Source organism: Odontesthes bonariensis, chromosome 12 (assembly GCF_027942865.1).
Source record: "Odontesthes bonariensis isolate fOdoBon6 chromosome 12, fOdoBon6.hap1, whole genome shotgun sequence".
Lineage (NCBI taxonomy): Eukaryota > Metazoa > Chordata > Actinopteri > Atheriniformes > Atherinopsidae > Odontesthes > Odontesthes bonariensis.
The window spans coordinates 27,478,720-27,502,224 of record NC_134517.1 but is presented as its reverse complement, the minus strand read 5'-3'; the positions used below and the strand labels follow the sequence as shown (position 1 = coordinate 27,502,224).

The following is a 23,505-nucleotide window of genomic DNA, read 5'->3' as shown; positions in this document are numbered from 1 at the left end:
GGTAAACCACCCATTGATTTAATTTGTTTCAGAGCAAGTGCGCAGAGGTGGAATTGCCAAAGTAACATCAGAAATGGAGGGTGAGGTTACATCTGTGAGAATTAGTGGATATCAGATTTCATTTTTGCATGTGAGAAAAACAAACAATAAAATCTTACAGATTATATGTGGCATTCATGTCAGCTTGAATTCTATACACGTATGCTTTTGAGGACCAATTATTTTCATTACGGCTGCTTTACACAATGACGACATACAGATAGCGCACCTTTTACTTATGACAGGACCGACATTCATCTTCATGCAGCTGACTTTGCGGCTCTGGACACCGACACCACAGGTAGAGGTCCAATTCCAAAAGCTAGTTCCATTGAGATCAGCAGATGGGTCTTTGATACAGGGACCCCATATGGAGGCATCCCAGTAAAAAAATGTGCAAGGATGGTCATTGCAGACTCGCCACTCTTCTAGGGCTGAAGCTGCTGGACAAGCTTTTCCTGCTGGATGTGAACACACAAGGAGAAACTGTGAAAGTGTGATGCACAGAAAAAGTACACAAGCTCACAACCTTACAAGCTCCAAAAGTTTGAAGGTCTGTCTAACTGAATTCATGGCTGATTCGTGGACTGCAAGCAGGCACAACACTAAAATTTTTTGCCGATCCTGCTCCCTGTGCACAGACCAATATATATTCATTATTTCTATTTACCCTCTAGGAAAAAACAACATTGACAACAAGCAAATCTGTGTGTACTTGCGTTTATTTGAGTGCATGTTTGTTTATGGGTTATGCTTGTGCTGCAAGCCACAATAGCTACAATAAAAGCATACTGATGAATATAAATTATTTAGTAAAATTGTGGTTGTGATTAAAAGCCACATGACAATAAGGGGTGATAATAGCTTTTAGTGCCTTAGCATCTGATTATGAGTGTCTTTTTGTATTACTAGGATATGAAACTGTCTTCATTTTTTCACAACAAAATAACATATCACATCAAACCACAGTAAGCTCTTTCATTTAGAAAAGTTATCTTCTTGAAAGCCAAAATGCACAACACTGATCAGCCACAACATTAAAACAGCTGACAGGTAAAGTGAGTAACAGGGTTCTTTTTTTTTTACAATGCAACATTCTACTGGGAAAACCCATATCTTGACATTCACATGGCTCTTACTTTGAAACTTTCCACCAACCCAAGGTTCTCTGGACCAGTCATATATATACGTGTGGGAAACCTACAACCCACTAGGCCAAAGGATCTAATGTCCCGGTACCAGACAGTCCAGGACACCCTCAGGGGTTCTTTGACCACACTCTGATTGAGCAGAGTTATTTGGCAGTAATGATATGGTTGATTGTTGTAGACATTCTAACGGTATTTGTGTATTGGTGCAAGGACTATTGAGTCTCAATGGAGGTACAACAAAAGAACAGTTAAGTTGATGACAAATTAGATGTGTTACCTGGAAAAGTTTGAGAACCCCAACAACAACTAAAAAAGAAAAGAAACCTGCACTTTTCCATCTGCATTGCATTCCAAAGATCTTCCATTCTGTGACATAGAGTTACCAACATACAGGCACACAAACTATAAACACACTCACTGTCAGTACCTCTGCCAGGGTGCAGATGGACAGCAACATGGTTATAAACAACACACTTTGGAACCTGGCTTAAGCTACGAGATTCTTTCTTCAGCTCCTATTGCTGATATGTGTTTAGTTACAGGGATTAATGGGCAGCAGTCGGCTGCCAAGGTGGCCAGGGCTGTCTGACTTGAAAACACAAACACATGGAGTATGCAGAGAAAATACTGGCCAGAGGAAGAGTTTCTGATAATGGATGGTCAGCTCAAACTTCAAATATTTTTTTAGATGAAAAATGTCTATATAAGACTCTTAAATCAAGAGAAACAGCCAAAAAGACTGCAGTATTTGTGAAACTACTCTGCTAAAGCTTCTGGCTCAATCGATCTTTATTTTCTGTTTGCTGAGTCTGGTTTTCAGTAAGCTTTAAATTTCTTAGTTTAGTTTCCACAAAATGTCTTTCAGTCACAGGGCACTCAACTCATGAGAAACAGCCTGATGAAATCATAAACAATTTAGTGTTTTCATACTGTCATCTAACAACATTGGTACCATACCTCTTGCATACTATGGAGCACACAGCAATTCTAAAAACTATATTTACAGTGTATAGTACACTCTATTTACTTATGCCCATCCTTAACCTGCAGTCCACTTTTCCAAATGTTGGCTTTATACATATCAATTTGTACATTATTATCTAAATTTTTAAAGAAAAATTTACTTTTCAAATATAAAAGCTTTTTCTACCAAGGCTCAACAGATTAAAACTGAAACTGAATCACAAGTAAATCTGAGGAATAAAGTATCAAAAATACAGAAAAGAAATAGTTAATTTACACCCAGCCAGAAGAGGCTTAACTGGAGGAAACTTTGGATTACCTTTCCCTTGAATGGCCAAAACTGTGCGAGTCCGGCTCTGCCTGCCCTCTGCAGTCTTGGTGGCGCAGCTGTGTGAGCAGGAGGACCAGGAGGACCAGGACCCAAGCACACAGTCTGCAGGGCAGGGTACCTCACAGGCCTCCTCTGTGGGTGGAGGGTCATCAACACAGTGGGTATTGAGCACATCTTCCCCTGAAGAAGGCACAATGACAAAATCGAAATGGATAAATCGGATTCAAGACCTTACACTCAGTGCAAATTGTGTATCTCGTCCTGACTAGGCAGAACACATGTTGGAGTTAAGATTAAAACTCCATTCCAAGCAAGAGATGCATGTGGTAACCAGCATATGAGAAACCCAGAGTAAGTCTAATCTCAGGCCTTGTGATTCAAAGCTGAAAAGACTGAAGCTTAAAGGTCGATTTTCTTCATGTTAAATATACAAAAAATAACCTGTACAAGACTGTAATCAAAGTACTAAAACCACATCAAAAGGAGAGCAGACATTCATTTTAACTGCACTTTAAAAATGTGCATGAGTTTTCTATCAGGGTCAATATACAGGGATTTAATGAATGACACACAATCTGAATATGAAAACACCATAATCCAAGTATATCCAGTATAAGATCTTAAGCCTATGTGGGCATAAAATGTACTAGTATAAGCTAAAATAAGGTGCATTTAAATATAAAAACTTAATCGGTTACTATTCACTATTTACTTTTACTATTATTACCATTGATACAATTATTACTATTTATTACTGCAGTATGCAGGTATAAGTAAATGTATTGATAAGAATATGTAATAAGAGATTAGACAGTAACTCCCTGGAACAAGAGACAGCAGTATCTCATTGTTAGCATCTGCTCTAATATACAGTACGTAATATCTACCAGCATGTAATTTGCCCTGGATAGTTCCCTTTAAATAATTTTCAATATTTCAAAAATAATGTTTCTATAATGCCCATTTTTTTGTGTAGAAATGAATCATTTTAAATAGATATATTCAGTTTGGTATTACTATTGATACTGCTGAACTATAAACAATACCATTATCGCTGAATTGAAGTCAGTGTGATGGTAGATAAGTCCTCTTTCCGAATTAATCTTCTAATCATATAATTTCTGCTTTTCAATCCCAAACTTTCTTAAAAGCAGGCTACTAATTTAGGTATATTAATGTGCGACATTGGGGACTATCATAAATCTGGCAACCCTCCAAATTCATGGTATCAGTGAGTGAGAGTGGGTGGTATCTGTCTGTACTGTTTTATACTGATAACTGTTAGCTGATGGTATTGACTGATAATTTATATGCACAAAGTGTAAGTTTATTATTACCCACAGTTATTGTGAAATGCAGTTAGATCCTGTTGAAAATGTTAGTGTAAATTTACAACAAGAGATGAGTCTGCTAATTGTTTATAGTTTATGAGACTTGCAGGCAAACTGACGTTCTTTTCAAGTATTTTGTCAAACTCAAACAGATTTTCATTGACTCTAAAGAATGCTTTAAGAACATCTCATTGGAATTCTGGGATAGTTTAAAAAAGTGTCCTTCAGCCTCCATCTTGCAACCATGTTAGGACAAATATATCACATCTTCCAATTAATTCTTATTTATAGGAGTGAAAGAGCCAAAGGAAAAATTAAGCTGCTTTTCTTTACTGTGCTGGATCATAATGGCTTTCTTGTTATGTGATTAATCATCATAAGTGCAAAAAAATAAAAAATCCCCCCAAAAAATCCTTGCATTTTTTTTTTGTTGGACTCTCCAGAGAGATTACTACAGATTTTTCCAAGGCCTCTCTTTGGCAGAGGGCGCGAGATCGATTTCTGAACCCTGGGATGCCATTCTGATGTCAAAACAATGCCAGCAGCCGCTGATACATTGCTTTCACATAGACACTCACACTCTGTTGTATCATTTACTCACTTGAATTATGTCACTACATCATGCAATATGGTTTTACAATAACAACCCTTGGGCAGATTTGCCATCAGTTTGTCGTTTTTTTATCCCCAAGCAAATACCCTTGATACTGAGGGAGGCAGTAAACCCAGAGAGAGCAAACGTTGGTAACGCCTCATCAGATAGATGTGAAATACCCCCTTGGGGAGGCTAAAAACCTTTTGTCCATAAAGTTAAAGCATTGCATATCTACAATGATCAAAGTGACAGGCGTGTGTACAGCAGGAGACAATAGTCTACTAGAAGTAATGGTGAAAACCCACAGCCTATCGTAAGCGGTGCATTATTTCTGGCATCATGCAGATGCACGTGGGCATACAAAGAACTTTCCAGATCAGAAAAACTAAATAGAAAAAAGAAAAAAAAAATTCATCAAACATTTTTTAGCAAGCAGTATAAGCATAATGCAAGTAAAGGAATGGATGGACAATGGATGATTTGGCATTGAATATCAGAACAAAAAAACCAACTCTGGAAGAGCAAACTTTTTTTTTTCATTATCAGAGATCTCTAAATGCACTTACTTGAATAGAAATTGTATTTAATTGTTTTGAAACGACAGCGAGATTTTAAGCTGCATGGGAATTCTTTGCCGTGGTTCGCCGTGGCTCTCACCCAGATAATTATTTTATGTGTGTGTGCCTCAAACAAAGTGAGCAGAAAAGGAAACAGGGTATGCACGATAGATTTCTGTAAATCTACTTCCAAATTTACAGGCATGAATACAAAGGGCCAGAATTGGAAAGTGAGCAATGAGATGCAGCAAGACAACATTTAAAAAGTTTAAATAGGAGCTGAAATGTCAAACGTTTTATTGAGAGTTGAGGAAACGTATATCACTTCTGCTGCTCTCAAAGAAATGGTAGCACAGTATGTGGTTTGCCATTTCCACCCCCTAATCCCAACATGAGCTGGGAATTAGATTTCCATGTAAAGTTCTATCATTTGTAATTCATACTGTGAAAATACAGAATAAGATCACTACTGGTTATTCTGTTATATGCAGTATATGGCCTATTTCACCCAGCAGGAACACATTATGTTTTTATTTAACATGATCAGTCACTCTCTGCTATAAGTAGTGCTGTGATATATGCTGCATAGCCATGAGAAAAAGCCAAAGTTACAAGAAACACGGAAGCTATTCAGACTCTCACAAGCATCAGCCTATCAACAAAGTGCAATTTTGAAGATGAACTGCAATTGGAGGTAGAGGTACTCTATGATAATGAGAGCATGCAGCTACATTACAGGTTAAAAAAGGTCAACACATGATTGTGGTCACCCTTACCTTGGCAATAATATCCAAGTTGACTTACCTTATTGCCAACAAAACACATGATAACAGATAACTCCATTGTGTTGCACAGATTAGTAGATCTAAATTGGTAACTATTGACTAAACTTAATTTTTGAAAAAAATGTCTTCCACCACAATGGGATAACGCTTGGTCATACTAATAGTAGACTGAATATTTTTTTCACCCCCATAGGGAAATGGGTACTGATTATGTTCTTTCATTAGATTCTTTATTCCTACACAAGGAATTGTGCTTATTGACGTGAGATTTTAATATGCTACACCAAAAACTAGACATGGCTGCATTCTTTAAAAAAACCAAAATCATTTGTCATCATTTCTTTTCATCATTATAAGAAAAAAGATCATCAAATACGATAGAAACAGAGTTTATTACCCTTTGTAAGCAAACATTAACATGTTGTTATTTACTGTAAAAATTATGTCAAACCAACATTTATCGTACTGTGACATTTTGTAATATAATACTATACTGTAAAACTAATTACAGTAAGTGTACTGTCGTCCCTGTTATCAGTATTTTACTATTGACAGGGAAATTCTTTACAGCATAGGGCTATTCAAGGATCAGTTATATTTCTTAAAGGTAGAATTATTTGCTGTTCTTCTTCTTTCTGTGGAAAAACAGTAATTTAACAGTCAGTTTGCTTGAAAGTCACTGGGTACAAATGAATATATTAGCAACCAAAAATTCACAAAGCTTTGGCTGGAAACATTTCCTAAAGAAGAAATGACATGATAACATAGAGCCAAAGTCATAACTCATGTACGTGTGAATATGTTTGAGGGTGTATGGTTCTTCAAATAGATGGCTGCCCCTGGGGTCCTTTTGCATTATTAATACGTTATCTGTATTTAGGACTCTTACTCAGATATAATATCACTGCTTCCTGCATGCAATTTTAACATTATTTCTATATCGCTCGCCCACCAACTAATTAATTCCCTTCATTGGTATTATTCCTGTGGATATAAAAAAAAAAAAAGCGTCTTTGCCTTTGCATGAAAGTTATCAATTGTATCTATTCAGTAAGGCAGCTTTTAAGGCAGAGTGCAAGGGGTAAAAGCAACAAGCTAAATTGAACAGAATCGTCGTCAAAATTCAAGTGAGCTCTCATAAACTAACCTGGCTCACTAATTAATATTTTTTGCTGTCCATCTGTCAAACATGAAACTTTAGAATTTCATTGCCACTGACAGTCACCCATCTGCATTTACAGCTGCTTTCCTGAGTTAGTCATCACTAACATATTGCCAACCAGTGGAGCAGAAAGGGACAGGCCGATGGGAAACATACTGTTGGGTTGCTGTAGCTGGTCCGCAAATGTCAGAGGCTCTGTAAGTTGTAGGAGGTTAGCCAGCATCCATCCATGAGGGGTTAAATTGGTCATGTCAGCCGTCAATCACAAGCGCACCTGGCATGTTTGAGTCAGCAGGCCCGGTTGTTGGTGGCACTGGCTCTTCCAGTGTTTATGGTAGCAGGGTGGAGAGAGGCAGCAGAGCAAGCTGCCAAAACAACTTCTCTAAGCCTGGGGCAGAAGTCAGTGGGTAAGCTATATCAGCACTTCTTTGAGCTAGTTTAAAGCCCATTCAAATTATGATAAATTACAATAAAGAGCATAAATGTAGATCCAATACTTATGAGTTCACAAATAAACTATCGCACATAAACATATTTGATTAGACAAGAACAATGTGCTTATTCTACCACGTGAACAAAAAGCATATTATTGAATACAGCCATTTTACATTCACAGCGGTCTTGAAAGAAATAAGGAACCTCTTGGTTTTGTTAGTTGTTTGAGCCAATTTTGGCATCATTAATATCTAACTAATATTCTTACTAGGTTCAGATCAGACCTCCACATTGTTAATGTGGAGTTTTACACCATTTTTCTTTGCAAATCTGCTTCAGTCTTTTAAAGTGATTCGACATAATAATAACCTGTTGGATAAAAGTTATGGCTCTGCCTGGGCCCCTCTAAAAGGTGATTTTTTTTTTTAAATGGATTCAACTCTCTGTTTAGGTTCAACCTTTTCATGTCATGGTATGTTTTGGAAAACGTATGCACAGAATGGTGATTTATTTTTTTTTATTTTATTTTTTTTGCAAAACCATTGCGGTATCCTGTCATAGTATCATAAGCTAGTATCATAAGCTACAATTGTGAATGGCAGACTAATAAACCAGCTCCGATTCCTTTACAGTTTTAGCTTCTACTTGATTGTTTGTTTTTTTAAATATCTTTTTAACCTTGAGCACAGTGATTTATATTTGCTTTTTGATAATGTTATTTTCATAAATGTTCACATCTCTTCTCCAGTTTACACTGTTTGAATGTTATATTCCAGCTCAGAATTAAAGTTAAACATTAAATAACTGCCAAGTGAAAATCATTATAGTCATGAAATTGAATACAAAAGTGCCTTTTCTAAAAACCTAGCACATGTGCAAAATAATTCATTTCAGTGAGAGTTTTCTCAAATGTCAGCATTATGTTTGTCTTTTGAAGCGAGGGCAGGACTCGTCCAGTTAGTGAGCCTAGAAACTAAAACATATTAGATGAGTGGACACACATTCCTATCTCATAACTTCTGGTGAGACTGGGCTAGCATATCCCTTCATCTTGCAAATATGGAAATTTTTACCTGTTAAAGCTGATAATCACTTTGTTTGTGACAGTTTTATGAAATGCCAGGAGATTTTACTCCTACATGTAGTTACTGTATATTCATGCTTATGCCTACAAATAAAAAAAGAGAATGATGCGTCCCAGGACATGAATCAATAGATTATGATTCATGACAGTTATACACACTTTGGTGAGAATGTGTTGTGTATTCAGTAGGGACAAACACAGCACATAATCTGTGTGACAATAATGTCTGAGCTGCCAACCATCAGCACTCTCACCTATCTTGTGTTAAAAACTGGAATAGTTTGTTTTTCTATCATCATTTGTAAATACTTTGCCTGATTCAAAGGAAACATTTGTTAATCTGTGCTTTAGATGGCTCAATACCTTAGGGGTATAAAAGGCTTCTAATAGAGAAACATTTTGTGTCATGTGAACAAGGTTGTCAGCAAAGAAACACCGGCCACAGATTACCTTTCCATAAGCATACATAAGAGCTGAAAATACAGTATGCATGGTAATAAATGAGTAGTCACTATAATAATAATCTATTCAACAGAAAACAGTACAAATAAAAAATTATTTTCCCAACTTCATTGTATTTTTTTATATCAGCACATTGCCACTGATATGAATCAGAAGTCAAGCTTTGTAAGTGCAAGTTCAAAAAAAGGTATTTATTCCCTCACATTCTGTCTCTCTTCCTGCCTTCTTTTCTTTGGTGTCAGAATGATTTAATACTTGATTTCACCTGCTGTATCAGAGCTATAAGCTCACAGCTCCAGTGTTTGTCCAGGTCATCTCATCTGCTTCGGCAATAACAGCGTCTGGACCTCCTTTGGGTTCCGTCCCTTGCAGCAACCTTCATCAGGGGCTTTGCTCTTTGATGAGTCAATGAATATTGTACTTTAACTTGTCTGTGCGTTGCAAGAAAGACAACTTTACTCCAAAGGATCTATACTTACTTCAGCTTAACTAAAGAGAAGTGCAAAAAATGTGATATGCAAGAGGCATAGAAGTGGGTTAAAGCAGGTCTTATATTAATGAGAGCGAAAGCTTCTGCTTCAAATGGGGACACTGTGAAACTAGACCAAGGCGATAACAAACTGGCTTGGTGAGTTCTTCCTATCTCCCAATTAAAAATGTCTTTCACTGAACAACAGGATAGGGTAAGCCAAGATGAGCTCAAGTTTAAGCTACATATATATACTTTTTATTTTTATTTGAGAAACCTGTCACTTTTTTTTTCCACAAACAAACCTGAACTCCTGCTCCAGTATGTGTGGTGAAACCTGAGAGCTCCTTGGAATCTACACTCTCTTTGTAGAAAAAGACATCTAGGTCACCTGATTGTATTTGCATGATTACAAGATATGCTGCTACTATTGAAAAACAATGCATGTGCGTCTTCAAATATTACACTCGGTTTCTGTTTATGACAGCAAATCAGATTATCGTAAACAAGCCTTTCATCTCTGCTGATATTTCACTCCCACCTCTCTGCCTTTCCCGTCCTGTCAGAGTAAAAATGATTGAAACCAAGGCAGCGGCAGGTATGCGTGCAGGTATTCTCCACAGTCAGTGTAGACTGCACCAGAGTCCCACTGCTCTCTCCAACTGTGGAAGCATTGTAAAATATTGTATGAAACATTCTAAATGTCATTACTACTCCACCTGATGGTGGATTTGTCCTGCTTTGATTAGAGCTGGATGATAGATTTGTATAGGCTAATAAATAACTAAAACCATTGGTTATATTGAAGAATAAATTTTGGTATTGGTATTTTTTTTTTTGACAAATGAAATTGTAATGAAGCTAATTTTTGTGCAAGGAGTGGTGACTCAGATTTGTATTCGTTATTTTGTATCTAATGATTAATTTTCCTCATTCTATCACAACGACATCATATGACAGAGCAATGGGCATGTGAACTTCACTGATATGTTATGTTTTGTCATGAAATTGATTTGTACTGAATTGTTGTTTTGCCTTTGATATTGAGAATATCTTAGGGATAGCACTAGTGAATATACTCAAACCTTTAAAGAACTTGGAATACAATTATTCTAGAGTCCTTGTGACGACCAAAACTTATTTTTCATGGAAAGAAGCACACTTATCTGCCTTCCTCTCGACAGACAAAGTGTCCATCAGCCTTATTTGTGTAACAGCTGAGAGTGAGAGCTTGAATGTGTTGAATCTGAATGTGCAGAGTGGCAATTAGCAGCTGCTTTCTCCAAGGTTTCCTACATGTATATGTCAGACACAACAGCAAAGCAGCTAAAAGCAGATTCTCACTCGAGAGAAACTTGACCTTGATCAAAATGGGTTACTGAGATATCGGCACAAAAATAATAATTATACTTTTAGTCTCTGTATCTAATTGCCAAATGTTCCATCTATTTTCAGGGATTCTTTGATTTAAATAACTCTGCACTACACTTCACAATATTAATAGGTAGTAGCTGTTTCAGGCATAATGAGCACAGTCAGTACATGGTGCAGTTTAGTTGACTAATATAAGTCCATCATGAGTGTCAAATCCTGGGCACAAGGCTGGTGATTCTGCAAAAGTTTTTGTTCCTTTCAGCAGAATAAAATCTAAAACAAATAAAAAGATTGCCAAAAATGTTGACCCATCCAACCAGTTTCTATACCTACTTTATCCAATTCAGACTCACAAGGGGCTGGGACTGATCCCAACTGCAATTGGGCAAAAAGCAGGGTACACCTTGGACAGATTGCCAGTCCATCACAGTGCCAAAATAGAGACAAATTACCATGTCTGCTCACACTCAGTCCTACGATCAGAATCACAACTAATTAGAATCACCAATTAACCTAACATGCCTGTTTTGGGATTTTGGGAGGAAGCCAGATTACCCAGAGAGAACCCACGCATACACGAGGAGAACATATATATTTCCACACAAAAGAGTTTGGATTCAAACCCAACTCACAAACCTTCTCGCTTTCAGGCAGCCACCACATAAGCATGTCCAGTAAATGTGTAAAAAGTTCACAATGTAAATGTGATTTGAATAAACAACATAACAGATGATTGAGTATTGATAAAAAAAATAAATAAATCCATGTGCCAGACATTGAAAACAGTTTGGTGCATTATGCAATAAAAACTACAAACGTGAATCTGTCCAATTTTAAGGCCCTGTTGACCAGTCGACCTGGGGTAATCCTTTATCAAGCAACAATTGGGAAATATATTGATTTCAAAATACAGAAATGATGCAGCGAAGCAACAGTGATAGACCCGCACCTGCCCCAACTTTTCTGAAATATCTAATTCAGTCATTAAATTCACATCACATCAATTTGGATATATTAAATAGATTTTTTATTTAAATTAGATAAATGGTTTAAAGTACTTTTAAATGTATGTTTTACTGAATGTCAGTATTAATATTCTTTCTTTTATCACTCTAACCAACAGTTCTATTTTTTCAATACAACTAACAGGAGGTTGCATCTCTTAAGATACTTAACCATGAAACACAGTATTAAGACAGTACCCAATAGGCATTATTGGCATGTCTAATCAAACAAATTAAAGATACAACAATAACAAACTTTTCAATATTTAGTATCAATAAAATAAGCTCATTTATAAACCTTTTCCCTCAAACCCCGAACTTACTTGTTCGTCAAAACTCATTAGAGTCTCATGTTGGCTAATTTATTTGGACTTTTCACTGGCTTTGTGATAAACATACACATGATCCATTGTGACAGAGTAATAAAACATGGACATAAATGGCTGCAATTAGGTTGATAATCAATGGAGATAAGCAATTAATGCACAGTAGAGAGCTGTGATTCTGACTTTTAATCAGGCCAGCGTTTTCTGTGCCCATTAACCTGACAATGGTCCATAATGAATAATGCATGCTCGGTTAATACTGATGTTCCTATCACCAAACGTGAGGATATGGCTGAGCACAATGGATCACATTACTCTGGGTGGTTCATGCATCACAATGGAAATGATAGTATTACATCTCCAGACCTAAGCACTGATAGCTCCACTGTAAACTTGATGACTTTTGCCACCACTTGTAGCTTACAGTCTAATTATTTTTATGATTAAGTGCTTCAGTTTCTGGTTAGCACAGACTTAATGTGAAAAAAGGGTTCACAAGCCCATGCATGACAAATAATCACAGCTTTGTATAGCAGATTTGCACAAAGTTATATGACAAATTTTGAGTCTTAAGATGGATGGATTTTGACAATGATGAGCGGAATTTGTTGAAGAAATAATTTGGCATTGTGGGCAATGTTATGCAATTGATCACATAAGAATATTAAATACGGTAAGCAACTCAAGGTGGGCAATGGTTATTTTTGCTGAGGGTTAAAAGAAATGTTGAAAAACTTATCTAGCTGTTTCCAAAAGGAACAAAACTGCCAAAAGCTCATAATAACATATGCACAAATGCAAAAAAAAATGAGTTTTTACCATCTAATTTTGAGCAAGAAAGCATGTAATTCCCAATAACCATAACCTTCTTTTAGGCAGGGTTTAGTAATTGCAAGAAGGTCAGATTGTTAAATGTTGAACTGAAATTTAAAAAAAAAAGTGTACTCACATGGAGTAGTATTAAATTAGCGAACAGTTTCATTATGAGTTAAATCCAAAGAATTACCTTCAGCGCTGACACAGGTCGCATTTTGAACTGCAGATCCAGGACCACAGGAGCTTTTGGTGGGAATGCATCCTCCCTCTTGCTGGACCTGCCACAGATAGCAGGCAGGATCCTCACAGGGGATAAACTCTGTCAGATGAGGGCAAGTTCCCAGAGTACCACCTGACTCCCACAACACCTCTCTCCTCCTTTGTCTGAAACCTGACGGGAAGCAGAAGAGAAGGCACAGAAGAAGGTTCTGAAAATGTCAGAGAAGAAAGGTTACACTCTGTATAGTAGTAAGCACATTGTGTTAAGCAGTAAATGACACATTACCCCCTAAACAAAGCAACAGAGTGTATAAATGATTAATAAAAAATGTTTTGGGGATATTATCATTTATGTATTATTACTATTATTATTGTTTAATTATCTGTGTCAGTAGGCTTGAAGTTTTTCAGAATATCAAGAAGTTTCTTTTAAACTGCTCTAGAGAGCAAAGATGAACAAAGCTGTCATGTTTTTCATAAAATTTAAAGGTGACTACTAAATGTATTTTTCAAAGACAAAAGGGTGGAGAAGTCTTTTTGTTTTCCCTTGATGTCAGTGTCAGGCCTCCACAGCAAAACAAATGCATTTTTGATACGATTCCCTTTGCAAGAATAAATAATTCTTTGCAAATAAAAAAGGTGTCAGTGTACAAAGTGTTTTTGTTATCTTCCTCACTTTTTCTCAAAGAATAAAGTTAGTAGAGACCGAGATATCGGAGAGAAACTGTTACATCTATTTACCAGACTCTATTTCAGAACCAGCAGCTCGTCACTCATTGATCTGTAAAATTGCTCGGAGGTGAGTGAAACCCAGAGTCTGTGTCTCTAACTTCCGCATGACAGGATGGGCAACAGTATATGCATTATCATGAGCAATGCCTTTGGCTTGGTATTTGTATGATCAAATCAACAATACATGTGAAATTTCTGTCTAATGTCAAGGGAACATTTGGCATCTCTTTTTCACGTTGGTAGAAAAAATTAAACCACATTTAAAAGATCTTGTTTGCAATGGGATGAATTCTGTCATTGAAAATTATATATATAATTATAACTCACTTCCTCATACTATATATATATTATAAAGAAGCAAGACAGAAAATATGTACATTTCCAAGGTGAGCTGAAAGAGATAGTGAGAAAATAAAAGTTCAGCAGAGGAGAAGGTGTTAAGAAAGTGGAAAAATGCGCGTGTGTCAGGTCAAGCTGCAGTAATAGTGTTGTTTTCACAGTGAAAACCCTCTTTCCAATTCCAGAGTCTGTTTCTGTCACCATGTAATTGTGGTCTTTCTGAGCGCTCTTGCATACATTCGGATGGCTTTTTATAGAGACAATGTAGACATACGCCAACACGTAAAACTTAGAGCTAATATATTTGTAATAGCATTTATTGAAATAAAATGGAAAAAGGCAAAGTACTGTAATACCTCCGTTAGTTGGTTTCTTGACACAGTATTTTAATTTTTGTCATATTTTGGTATTTTTTATAATCTATGTTTGTTTCTTTTCTTTGGTCGCAAAGAATGCGATTGAATTGCTTTGCACTTGTTTTGTGCTGAACAGGAAAGACTGAATGACTGAAAATAATTTGAAATTGAAGAAAAATCTGTCAAGATCTTCAGCTGGCAGTAATAAGAAAAAAATTCAATCTTATCTCCAGTGTGTCAGTTTATATACCTGTGCCGCTTCCCCCCTCAGCTTAGCAATCTTATCAGCTGACAAGCCATGGGAAGAGAGAAAAAAAGGTACCATATAAATCTGTGGATGTCACAGTTACATGGTCTCACAATGACTGAGCCTGCTGCAAGTCTGAGATTGGGAACTTTCATCTCTGAGAAATTTCAATAAAAATAACTGCAATAATAATAGCAAACAACAAAAGAGCCTTGATTGACAAAACGTGGGATTTAACACTAAAGGGGCTCCTTCTTCAGTTTGTTCAACTTAAGATAAAGTTTAGAATATCATCCAAACTGTTACTGTTGCCTAGCTTTAGGAAGGGAGCCCCTATGGGGACCTTTGTTCAATATGGACAAACACAAATTGACTTTTAGTCGAATATAATTCTCCACTTAGTGGCCTCTCTTAGTTTAGGATGAACTCATCTCCCAATGCCATGTGTTTAGCAGTATACTTATCATTTATCATATACTTTGAGGATGGCAAATTTCACATTTGATAAACGCACAAAAACACTTCACTAAAACACACTAAAGCGATTAGCAAATTATTGAATAACATTAACATTTTGACTCAGTCATTATCCATATGACAGTTACCTAATCAACCATGTCACACATTTTGAGTCATACTCCACTCGCTACTATATTGATTTTCCTAAAGATGGATTGTTCATAAAATATTCATTTTTCCATGAAAAGGTCCTTACTGATCGGACAAGTTCTAATCTATACTTTGAATTGACTACTGAGCATTTCCAATTCCCTGATGACAGCACAATGTTCCTGTCGATGAAAAGTTAAAGGATAAAAACGCTATTTCTAAGCTCCAGCCCTTTCCCGCAGTGGCAGCTGAGCAGTAGAAGCTTTTATTTTTGAGCCATACTCATTTTATCTCAGCTCTGACATATGGCAGAAAGGTCCCACATTCTTTCCCTCCACAGGTGACACTGTCTAACCCCTGGACACTAACTCTGAAAATTACATCCCTCAACCATATACTGGAGAAAAGCTGCAGATCAGGAGGCTGCCCGAGTGTGCTCTCCAAGAGCAAAGACACCATGGATCGATTGCAGTATTGCCCAGAGCACTTACTGCTACTCGCATCCAAGCCACAAAAAACAATTTGGCTGGGCATGCCCTCGTGGATATTAATAATTGAAAGGTTTCTTGGGCAAACCAGGTTTGTTTCAGGGAAACTGGGGCCAACAAGTGATTTTTAGCCCACTTGTTCAGTGATAGACCTTCCCTCCAGTTCTGTAAGCTCTGATAGAAGCCTTACAAATATTTTATTCCCATGTTCAATTCATTTCCTCACATACTGTAGCAGGATATGTGATGGGCCAAGATAACATTAAAAGATGTGAAGCAATTGCCAGGCAATCTAAATTTGTGATTTTACAGAGGGCAAAGCTGGGCCGGCATTAGCATCTATGCCGGTTGACTCCACTACCTTAAGATGGGGAATCCAGCGGGACTTCGGGTAGGAGACGTATCACAGTTTATTTCTGAAGCAGTGAAACATAAAAAGCTATTCAATGGAAGCAAGAAATTCTCTGAAGCTCGAGGGCAACAGGCAAACGACTTGGATCATAACAATGCCCCACCACTCAATATCAGCTCACTGCATCGCAGGCAACACTGCTCGCTGCGAGTGTATTGGTTTCATTTTCTGTCTGCTGCGTGCTCTGACACTTTATGAATTCCATTAAAAGATAGCACACCACAAGAGAGCTCTGTACAAAACAGCAGATGCTCTGTTTTTCACCTCCTGAAATATATTAATGACAGTGTCTGTGAGAGGAGCCAGTTCATCCCATTGAGATCCAGTGTTTTGAGAGCGCGGCCACTGACCTGAACAATCCGCACTTCGGTCGCTCCCCGGGGCGCTTTCATGCACATTTACTCACTCCGGAGACGAGGTCATGCTGCCCTTTCTGCAAAGCACTAACGCACTAACAGCTCTGCCACTGCCAGCACACTAACTGACAGACATACTACGTTCCACACACAGTGCGTGGCCTCTCTTAAGCGGTCAGATGTGACACACTTTTCCCAGTGCAAAAAGACAAGTACATTACGTTGGATACTTTTGTACACTTATACTTACACTCACACAAACAAACACTCACAGACAGGAACCATGTCATCTGCTGGTATTTTCCCTCCTGAATACTGAGACATGGACTTCAGGTGCTCTTTCTTTTTCCATCTACACATGCATGATCTGCTTCTTCCAGAGCACATTTTTTCTCATACAGCCATTCATCAGCTAATTATTTAAATTCAAAGCAAAAGGCTACTGCTTTGCTCTCATCCAGCTCTGACAACAATCCTGTTCTGATGAAATTTTCCCTTATAGCCTCTGTCTGACACATGACCCCTCGCTCTGACAGGTTCAGCACCGCCAAAGCATCACACAATCTATCATCAAGACCAAGCCTGTGAGTGACAGCTCTAAGGTTAAAGTAAAGCCACTAGCTGATCATACTGGAAGCAGTTTGCCTCTCTGTAAGAATCTTTTATACGGCTGATTTTAAATACCCAGTCTGCTGCACAATTCAACAGTTAATTATATTTGAACTCTGTTCATATGATTTTTATTGCCGGCTCATCTATACAATTTTAAGTCATATCAGCTTGTTAGCGAGTTATGTGTAATGTTTCTCAATGTTGTGTCCAAATCGCTCTCTCTGCCCATCTGTATTGAGCAGTAAGAAAACGGATGCATCTTGGTATAATCTGTTGGCATGTAAAAGTCTCTGTAATCCATTACAGCTGATATCAGGGTTATTAGTTATAGCTGCTGGCTATTGTCATAGGACTAACAACAGTCTGCAGTTTTAGGCGGAGCTCTACCATCGTTAAACCCCTTTCCATGAAATTCGGCTTCCATAAAACCATGTAGCTATAATGGATATATTGTCAAGGAAACGTTTCTTAAACTGTTTGTTAAAATTTCCTTTCAACAAACTATACATGATACATAATCATAAAAGATACTTGGTTACTTCTGAGTGTATTAACATGTTGATTAATTAAGATGTTGATTATTTATTTCACACTTTTAAAGTTGACTGCTTCAGATATTCCAGATTTATTGATGACATCACAGTTTTACAATTAATTAAAACATGCACGGTATTCTGCAATTTTACAGTCCACTGCTTCTTTTCCTCAACCTCTGGTCGCTTAAAAAAAAAAAATCACAGCAACCATCAACATCCACCATGCCTTAACTTTGTTTATAAATGCTTGCTTAGAATTTCTCAATAAGAAAGCATTTTGTTGGCAAGAGCTGGCATGATAAGCACTCAGATACAGTAAGCACTGTCCACAATAATCCAACACTGTAACAGATCTACATATGGTTAGGCTAATCTTTCAAAAGCCTAGTTCGTTTTCATGTGCACTTTACGTCCACGTACCTTTCTTCCCTTGAGGTTCTTTGCAATTGTCATGTAGGCAGGCACTCCAGGGTGACCACTGAGAGAGCAAGCAGTGGTGCTGGCAGGGAACAGAGCAGTTCTGGATGGCCAAAGGGGGCTCAGCACCTTCACACAGCCTGGCATTCACCGGTCTGGATACTGAACAAACAAAAAGAAAAAGCTGGGAAGGATAAACCAAGCTCAAGTAAAACCATGCACAGTTAGCTGTAAAGACAAAAAGACTGTGTGTGTATGTGCGTGTGTGTGCGCGTGCGTGTGTGTGTGTGTGCGCTTGCTTGCGTGTGTGTGTGTGTGTTTGCACATGCACATGCATGTGTGGGACTGCTGCCAAGTAATATGTTTGCGATTGAACCCTTCACAGAGATTTGTGCTTGATGATGTGAGGAGAGTGAAGAAGATCAAAAAGCCTCACTGCCATCAGACTGAAAGTACATACTTGTGACTGGGTAATGCTACAACTTTTTAAAAATTCCATACATTGTCGTTAGAAGCTGGAAAAATCCCCCCCCCCCACACACAATAGATGATTCTGTGGGCAGTGGCCAACTAAGGGAATAAACAGAATATGAACAGGGAGATATTACATCAACACACAACGTTACCAATTCACCGCTAAGCATGCCTGACATTATTTGAATAATGGAGAGAACTAAGCCACCTGTAATGGGTGCTGACATTAGTCTCTCTCACAGAGTAAGCGAGTAATTTTTGCCTGTCCATAACATGGGGAGTTATTCAATCTAACATTCCCTTTTGATGCACCTTCGCACATCACCGAAAGGCAAATTTCCATTTAAATGAGAGCCAATAGAAAAATTCACTCAATGCCCACTCAGCAATTTGTCTATTTATCCAAAGTAATTTACATGGTGTTTGATCTCCTTTTTATCAATGGGACGCTTGCTTAAACAAACTGACAAAGTGCAGCACAGATCTTTCTGCTTTGTTCTCTATGGCTGTCAGCTGCGTTACCGCTGCAGCCAGCCAACAGCAGCCAGCCAACAGCAGCCAACTGCTCCCCAGATTACATGTACTGTGGCCACATGTCTTTATACACTAAAACTGTATGGGTCATCCAAAGGTACATAGTGAATTTGTTATATTGATCTTTGTCCCTCACATGTGATGGTTTGAAGAGCTGCCTTCTTTGATATTCTATACACAAACCCAAAACACACTTTCAATTTTCAAGCATTTCTCTGAGCGCATCAGGTGAATTAAGGCATCTTCCCACAAAATTGTCATAACATATCAAGTACAACATGAGCCCACCCAGAACTGAGGCAGGCACTATAAGAAAATACAGATGGAGGCTATATTGATATACTTTCATTTAACAAACGGTAATACAGTTATTTTATAGGAAAGAGTGTGGTTTGCAAAAGAGTATGTTTTAATTGACAGCCATTAAAAAGTACCCAATGTGCTTAATTAAAAAGATAAATGCTATACTTAGCATGCCTCATTTTAAATTTATGTTAATTCATAAGGCAAGAACTATAATTTAGCTGTATAATTTAGCCAATTCTTTTTTCAGTGTCTACCAAATAAGGGGTTAGATGTTCACTTACAATGAATGTACTGTATATTTAACATTTCTTCCCATGGCAAAACTGAAAAATGAATTTAGTCTTCAGAAAACACTAAAGCATGTTTCTATTCATATTGTTATGAATGTATATAGACTTTGAAACAGACTTAGTCTGACTGGAGTTTTATTTCTTCAGAAGCATGTCAGGCTGCACTTTATTATATCTATTAACAAGGTATACATACTGTCTATGAAACTTCAGATTTATCATTTACAAAAACACAAGAAGAATGTAAGTGGGGTCGACCTCTTTAAAGCTCCTGTCCATCTATTTTCATGCTACGCCACTGTTTTTGGGCTCTTTCTCGGTAAAAAAAGATTAATATTTTCCATTAAACTAAGGTTTAAAATGCTTCATTTCTTGAACGTCTTAACCCCTTACATCTTAAAAGGTATAATGAGCTATTTTGAATGCTGAGCAGTGGTCCCCTGTTGTTCCACTGTTGGTCCCCTGTTGTTGTGGTCCCTTAGCTCCAGTACATTTTACTTGGTAAAACATGCTTTGATTAAATTGATGATGTTGTCCATTTGTTCTTTCAACATGCTTCCACTATAGTAGCTCCACAGCATTAGTTTGGCTAATCTTTTTTATCCCTGGAGCCAACATAATGCTCAGCTAATTGCATTCACAATAAAAATGAAACCACAATTCAAAGTTTACTTGAAATGTATTATTATTGTACCTCTTGAGTCACCACATACTTCCAACAAGCCATGGGTCCACGGTGAAGAGGATGCTTTTTTTCAGTTTCTCACCTTCCTTCCTATGACGTGGTGCTGAATCATCAGGGACTTGAACACAGTAGGTCTTCCTGGTCTGGATGCCCCCTCCACACAGATTACTGATATTAGCGAGCCGCCGGTCTTGCTGTCTCAGTAAGGGTAGTATGCGGCATTCACCCCAGATAGTGGTCCGCCACATGTACCTGACACATCACACAGGCATGGTGAATATATTTACAGGATTAATTAGACAAACAGCTGGTAAATAGACTCAGGGTCATTGTTTGATATGTCTTAAAAAATATGCATCAGAATCATGACTCTGTAGTTTCAAAAACAAAATTGTCACACACCCAGAAAGAAAAATGAAAAGAGAATCTACTTCAAGAGAATCAAGTATCAATTTACACACTTCTAAGACAGTTGCTTTCAAAAAGTCTCACAAAGCAAAAGACAAATTAGCGTGTGCAGTCTCTGGCAAGAGCTTCTCTCTCAGTGTGTGTCAGAGGAGGGAGGCATGATTATTTTGATTTGAGAACTTCCAAACAAATGTTTGGTTTCAACTATGAAAAATGCAGCCATCCAGAAAGCAATAATATTTGTGGAGATTACCAGAACAACAGCCTCTAGTAATCTATCAAATGCTTAATTTCCGTAATGAGTTTTCTCTAATCATGTAAATCCTCTGCTCTCAGGCACTCCATGTAAATTTAACGAATAAAACAAAATTAACCGACAGGGAATGTAATTCTCTATTGACTACTTTGTTTAGTGCATGTTATATTAGCTAAAGCCTATCCTAACTCCAGTGCCTCTAAAACAATGTGGGTATGGCAAACCCTGTTTCTTATCCAAGTCCTGTCATGCCATGTCTGTCACGTTATTCCAACTCTATATAGCTTTTACTAGCAGGCATCTGCATCAAGAGATTACTCATGAACAGAACAGAACTTTGGAAGAAGTTCTAAAGACTGTATGCCTAAAATGGGATGCTAAGCACTGTGGTAGATATTAAGAATGACCTGGGGCATTTTGGAAGTAAATCTCCAATGATGTTACAAGCTTCTTTTTCCTCAAGGGTAGGACATCGCTTCCCCCTGCCGTGTGGGATCTGTGTCACGATCCGTGATCGAAGGCGGTAACCAGGAGACAGGTCGGTGGATCGGCAGGTCTTGGAGCAGGGACTCCAAGATGTCCAATCAGATGTCTGACATTCTTTGGGCATCACACATGCCTGGAATGTCAGGTGGGAGTTGTCCTTGGTACACAGACTGAGGATTGAAAAGACTAAATTAGTTTTTGACATCTCAAAGAAAGTTTTTCCTCAAAATATTATATTACTGCTACCCCTTCAGAGTTTTAGAACATTGTGTTCAACAAATCAGAGTTATGACAATTTTTCCTCCTCCAATAACTCATGCACTTGAATTAAATTAAACTTAAAATTTTAATGTAATGCAATTTATTGTCCTGCTCTACTATTTGGTAGAGGATATTTCTGTGGCTATCTGTCATATTAAAAGAGCTCAAGCCATCTTCATTACTCGGTTTAGGTTAGGTGTATATGCTAAAAGTAAGCATATGCCATTACTTTTTCAGTTTTTTATACTTTTACCATGAAGTGACATTTCAAATATTTGTGAAAAAAGGCACTCTTAATTGTTATTTATCCAAGTAAATTAAAAAAAAATGCATGTACTGCAAAATAACAGTCCATAAACCCCCAATTATGTACAATCAACCTTTCTATGTTAAATCAGACATCACTCTCAAGTGTTTCCTTTAAGACGCCACAGAATCCTAATAAGGTGGCAGGAGGGGAGGAAAGCACTGTGGATTATACAGTATACACGGCCCTTAATGAGATGAGTTCAAGACCAACATATGGCAGTGGGTTTTTTCACTTTTGAGTTAGGCTTAGTAAATACCACAACAACACTTCCTGGCTGATTTTAGGTGATACTATTAATTCAGTAAGGTTAGAAAAAGATCATGGTTTTGGTTAAAATACATTTTCTATACACTAATAACCATCACATTCTTGGATGTCATTTCGCTGGTACCGCTAGTTTCATATAAACACAACATGTTACGACAAAACTTTGAGTCATCCTGGTTGAGTTTAGCCACTAACTGTACTTGGTTAGGGTTAGAAAAAAAATAGTTTTTACATTGTTGGACGGCACTTACAAATCATATGCAGTTGCCCTAGCAAACAAATAGGACAAATGCAAGAAACGCCACATAGAAGAGTATTTGAACAGAGGGCAGTTTAGTTTGTTTAGCTGAGGAATGTACAAACAACGTGACCCAAAATTGTAGTTTCTCAAAACTGACATTAACTTAGTGCCTGTGCTGTCACAAACCAATGGCTGATATAATGGTGTCTACATCCGTCATTAAGTGCGGTTTATGGTTTTCTATTCTTGTTCTGAATACCATTAAGCACCAGGATTGCAGCTGAAAGCAAAGAGCTGAAAGTGTCCTTCACCCCAAAAGAACACACCTGCAACACATTAGTATATGGACACGCACGATTGTGATTTATGTTCAGAAATACTTGTGCCTTGATGATTTCGGGTATTGAAGATTTAAACTTGTTCATTCAAGCTGTCTGCAGTTTTTAAGACTCTGTCTTTCTGGCTTTGCCTGGTTGTGTTGTTTTTAGCTTGGAGTACATTTTTGTCTACAAATTTATGAGGAGTTTACTCTACTTGCTTGTGAGATCCATGATTTTGTGTGATCGCCTGGTGCTAACATTGTCCCTTTTGGATCCTTTTGCACAAATATGATAATAGCTAAGATAATATATATATATATATATAATAGCTATAACGTAATAACTCTACTAACTAACTAAGCAACATTGTGATGATTCTTAGCTAGATCTAAGTAGAAAGAAATACAGTGGATATATATTAACTTTCTTAATAATACATGTTCCAAGTGTAGTTGGGATT

The 23,505-nt window shown here is 37.5% G+C and overlaps 1 protein-coding gene across 1 annotated transcript in view; it reads right to left on the bottom strand.

The window, feature by feature from the left end:
• thsd7ba (thrombospondin, type I, domain containing 7Ba) overlaps positions 1 to 23,505 on the bottom strand; it is a 142,535-nt gene that overhangs the window by 78,366 nt on the left and 40,664 nt on the right. Inside the window, exons 3-8 of the mRNA XM_075479933.1 lie at positions 21,568 to 21,816; positions 20,579 to 20,748; positions 18,211 to 18,369; positions 13,075 to 13,275; positions 2,473 to 2,664; positions 269 to 500 (exon numbers count right to left, since the gene is read on the bottom strand). Coding sequence (XP_075336048.1) covers positions 269 to 500; positions 2,473 to 2,664; positions 13,075 to 13,275; positions 18,211 to 18,369; positions 20,579 to 20,748; positions 21,568 to 21,816 — 1,203 coding nt within the window. The remainder of the gene's footprint in view (positions 1 to 268; positions 501 to 2,472; positions 2,665 to 13,074; positions 13,276 to 18,210; positions 18,370 to 20,578; positions 20,749 to 21,567; positions 21,817 to 23,505) is intronic.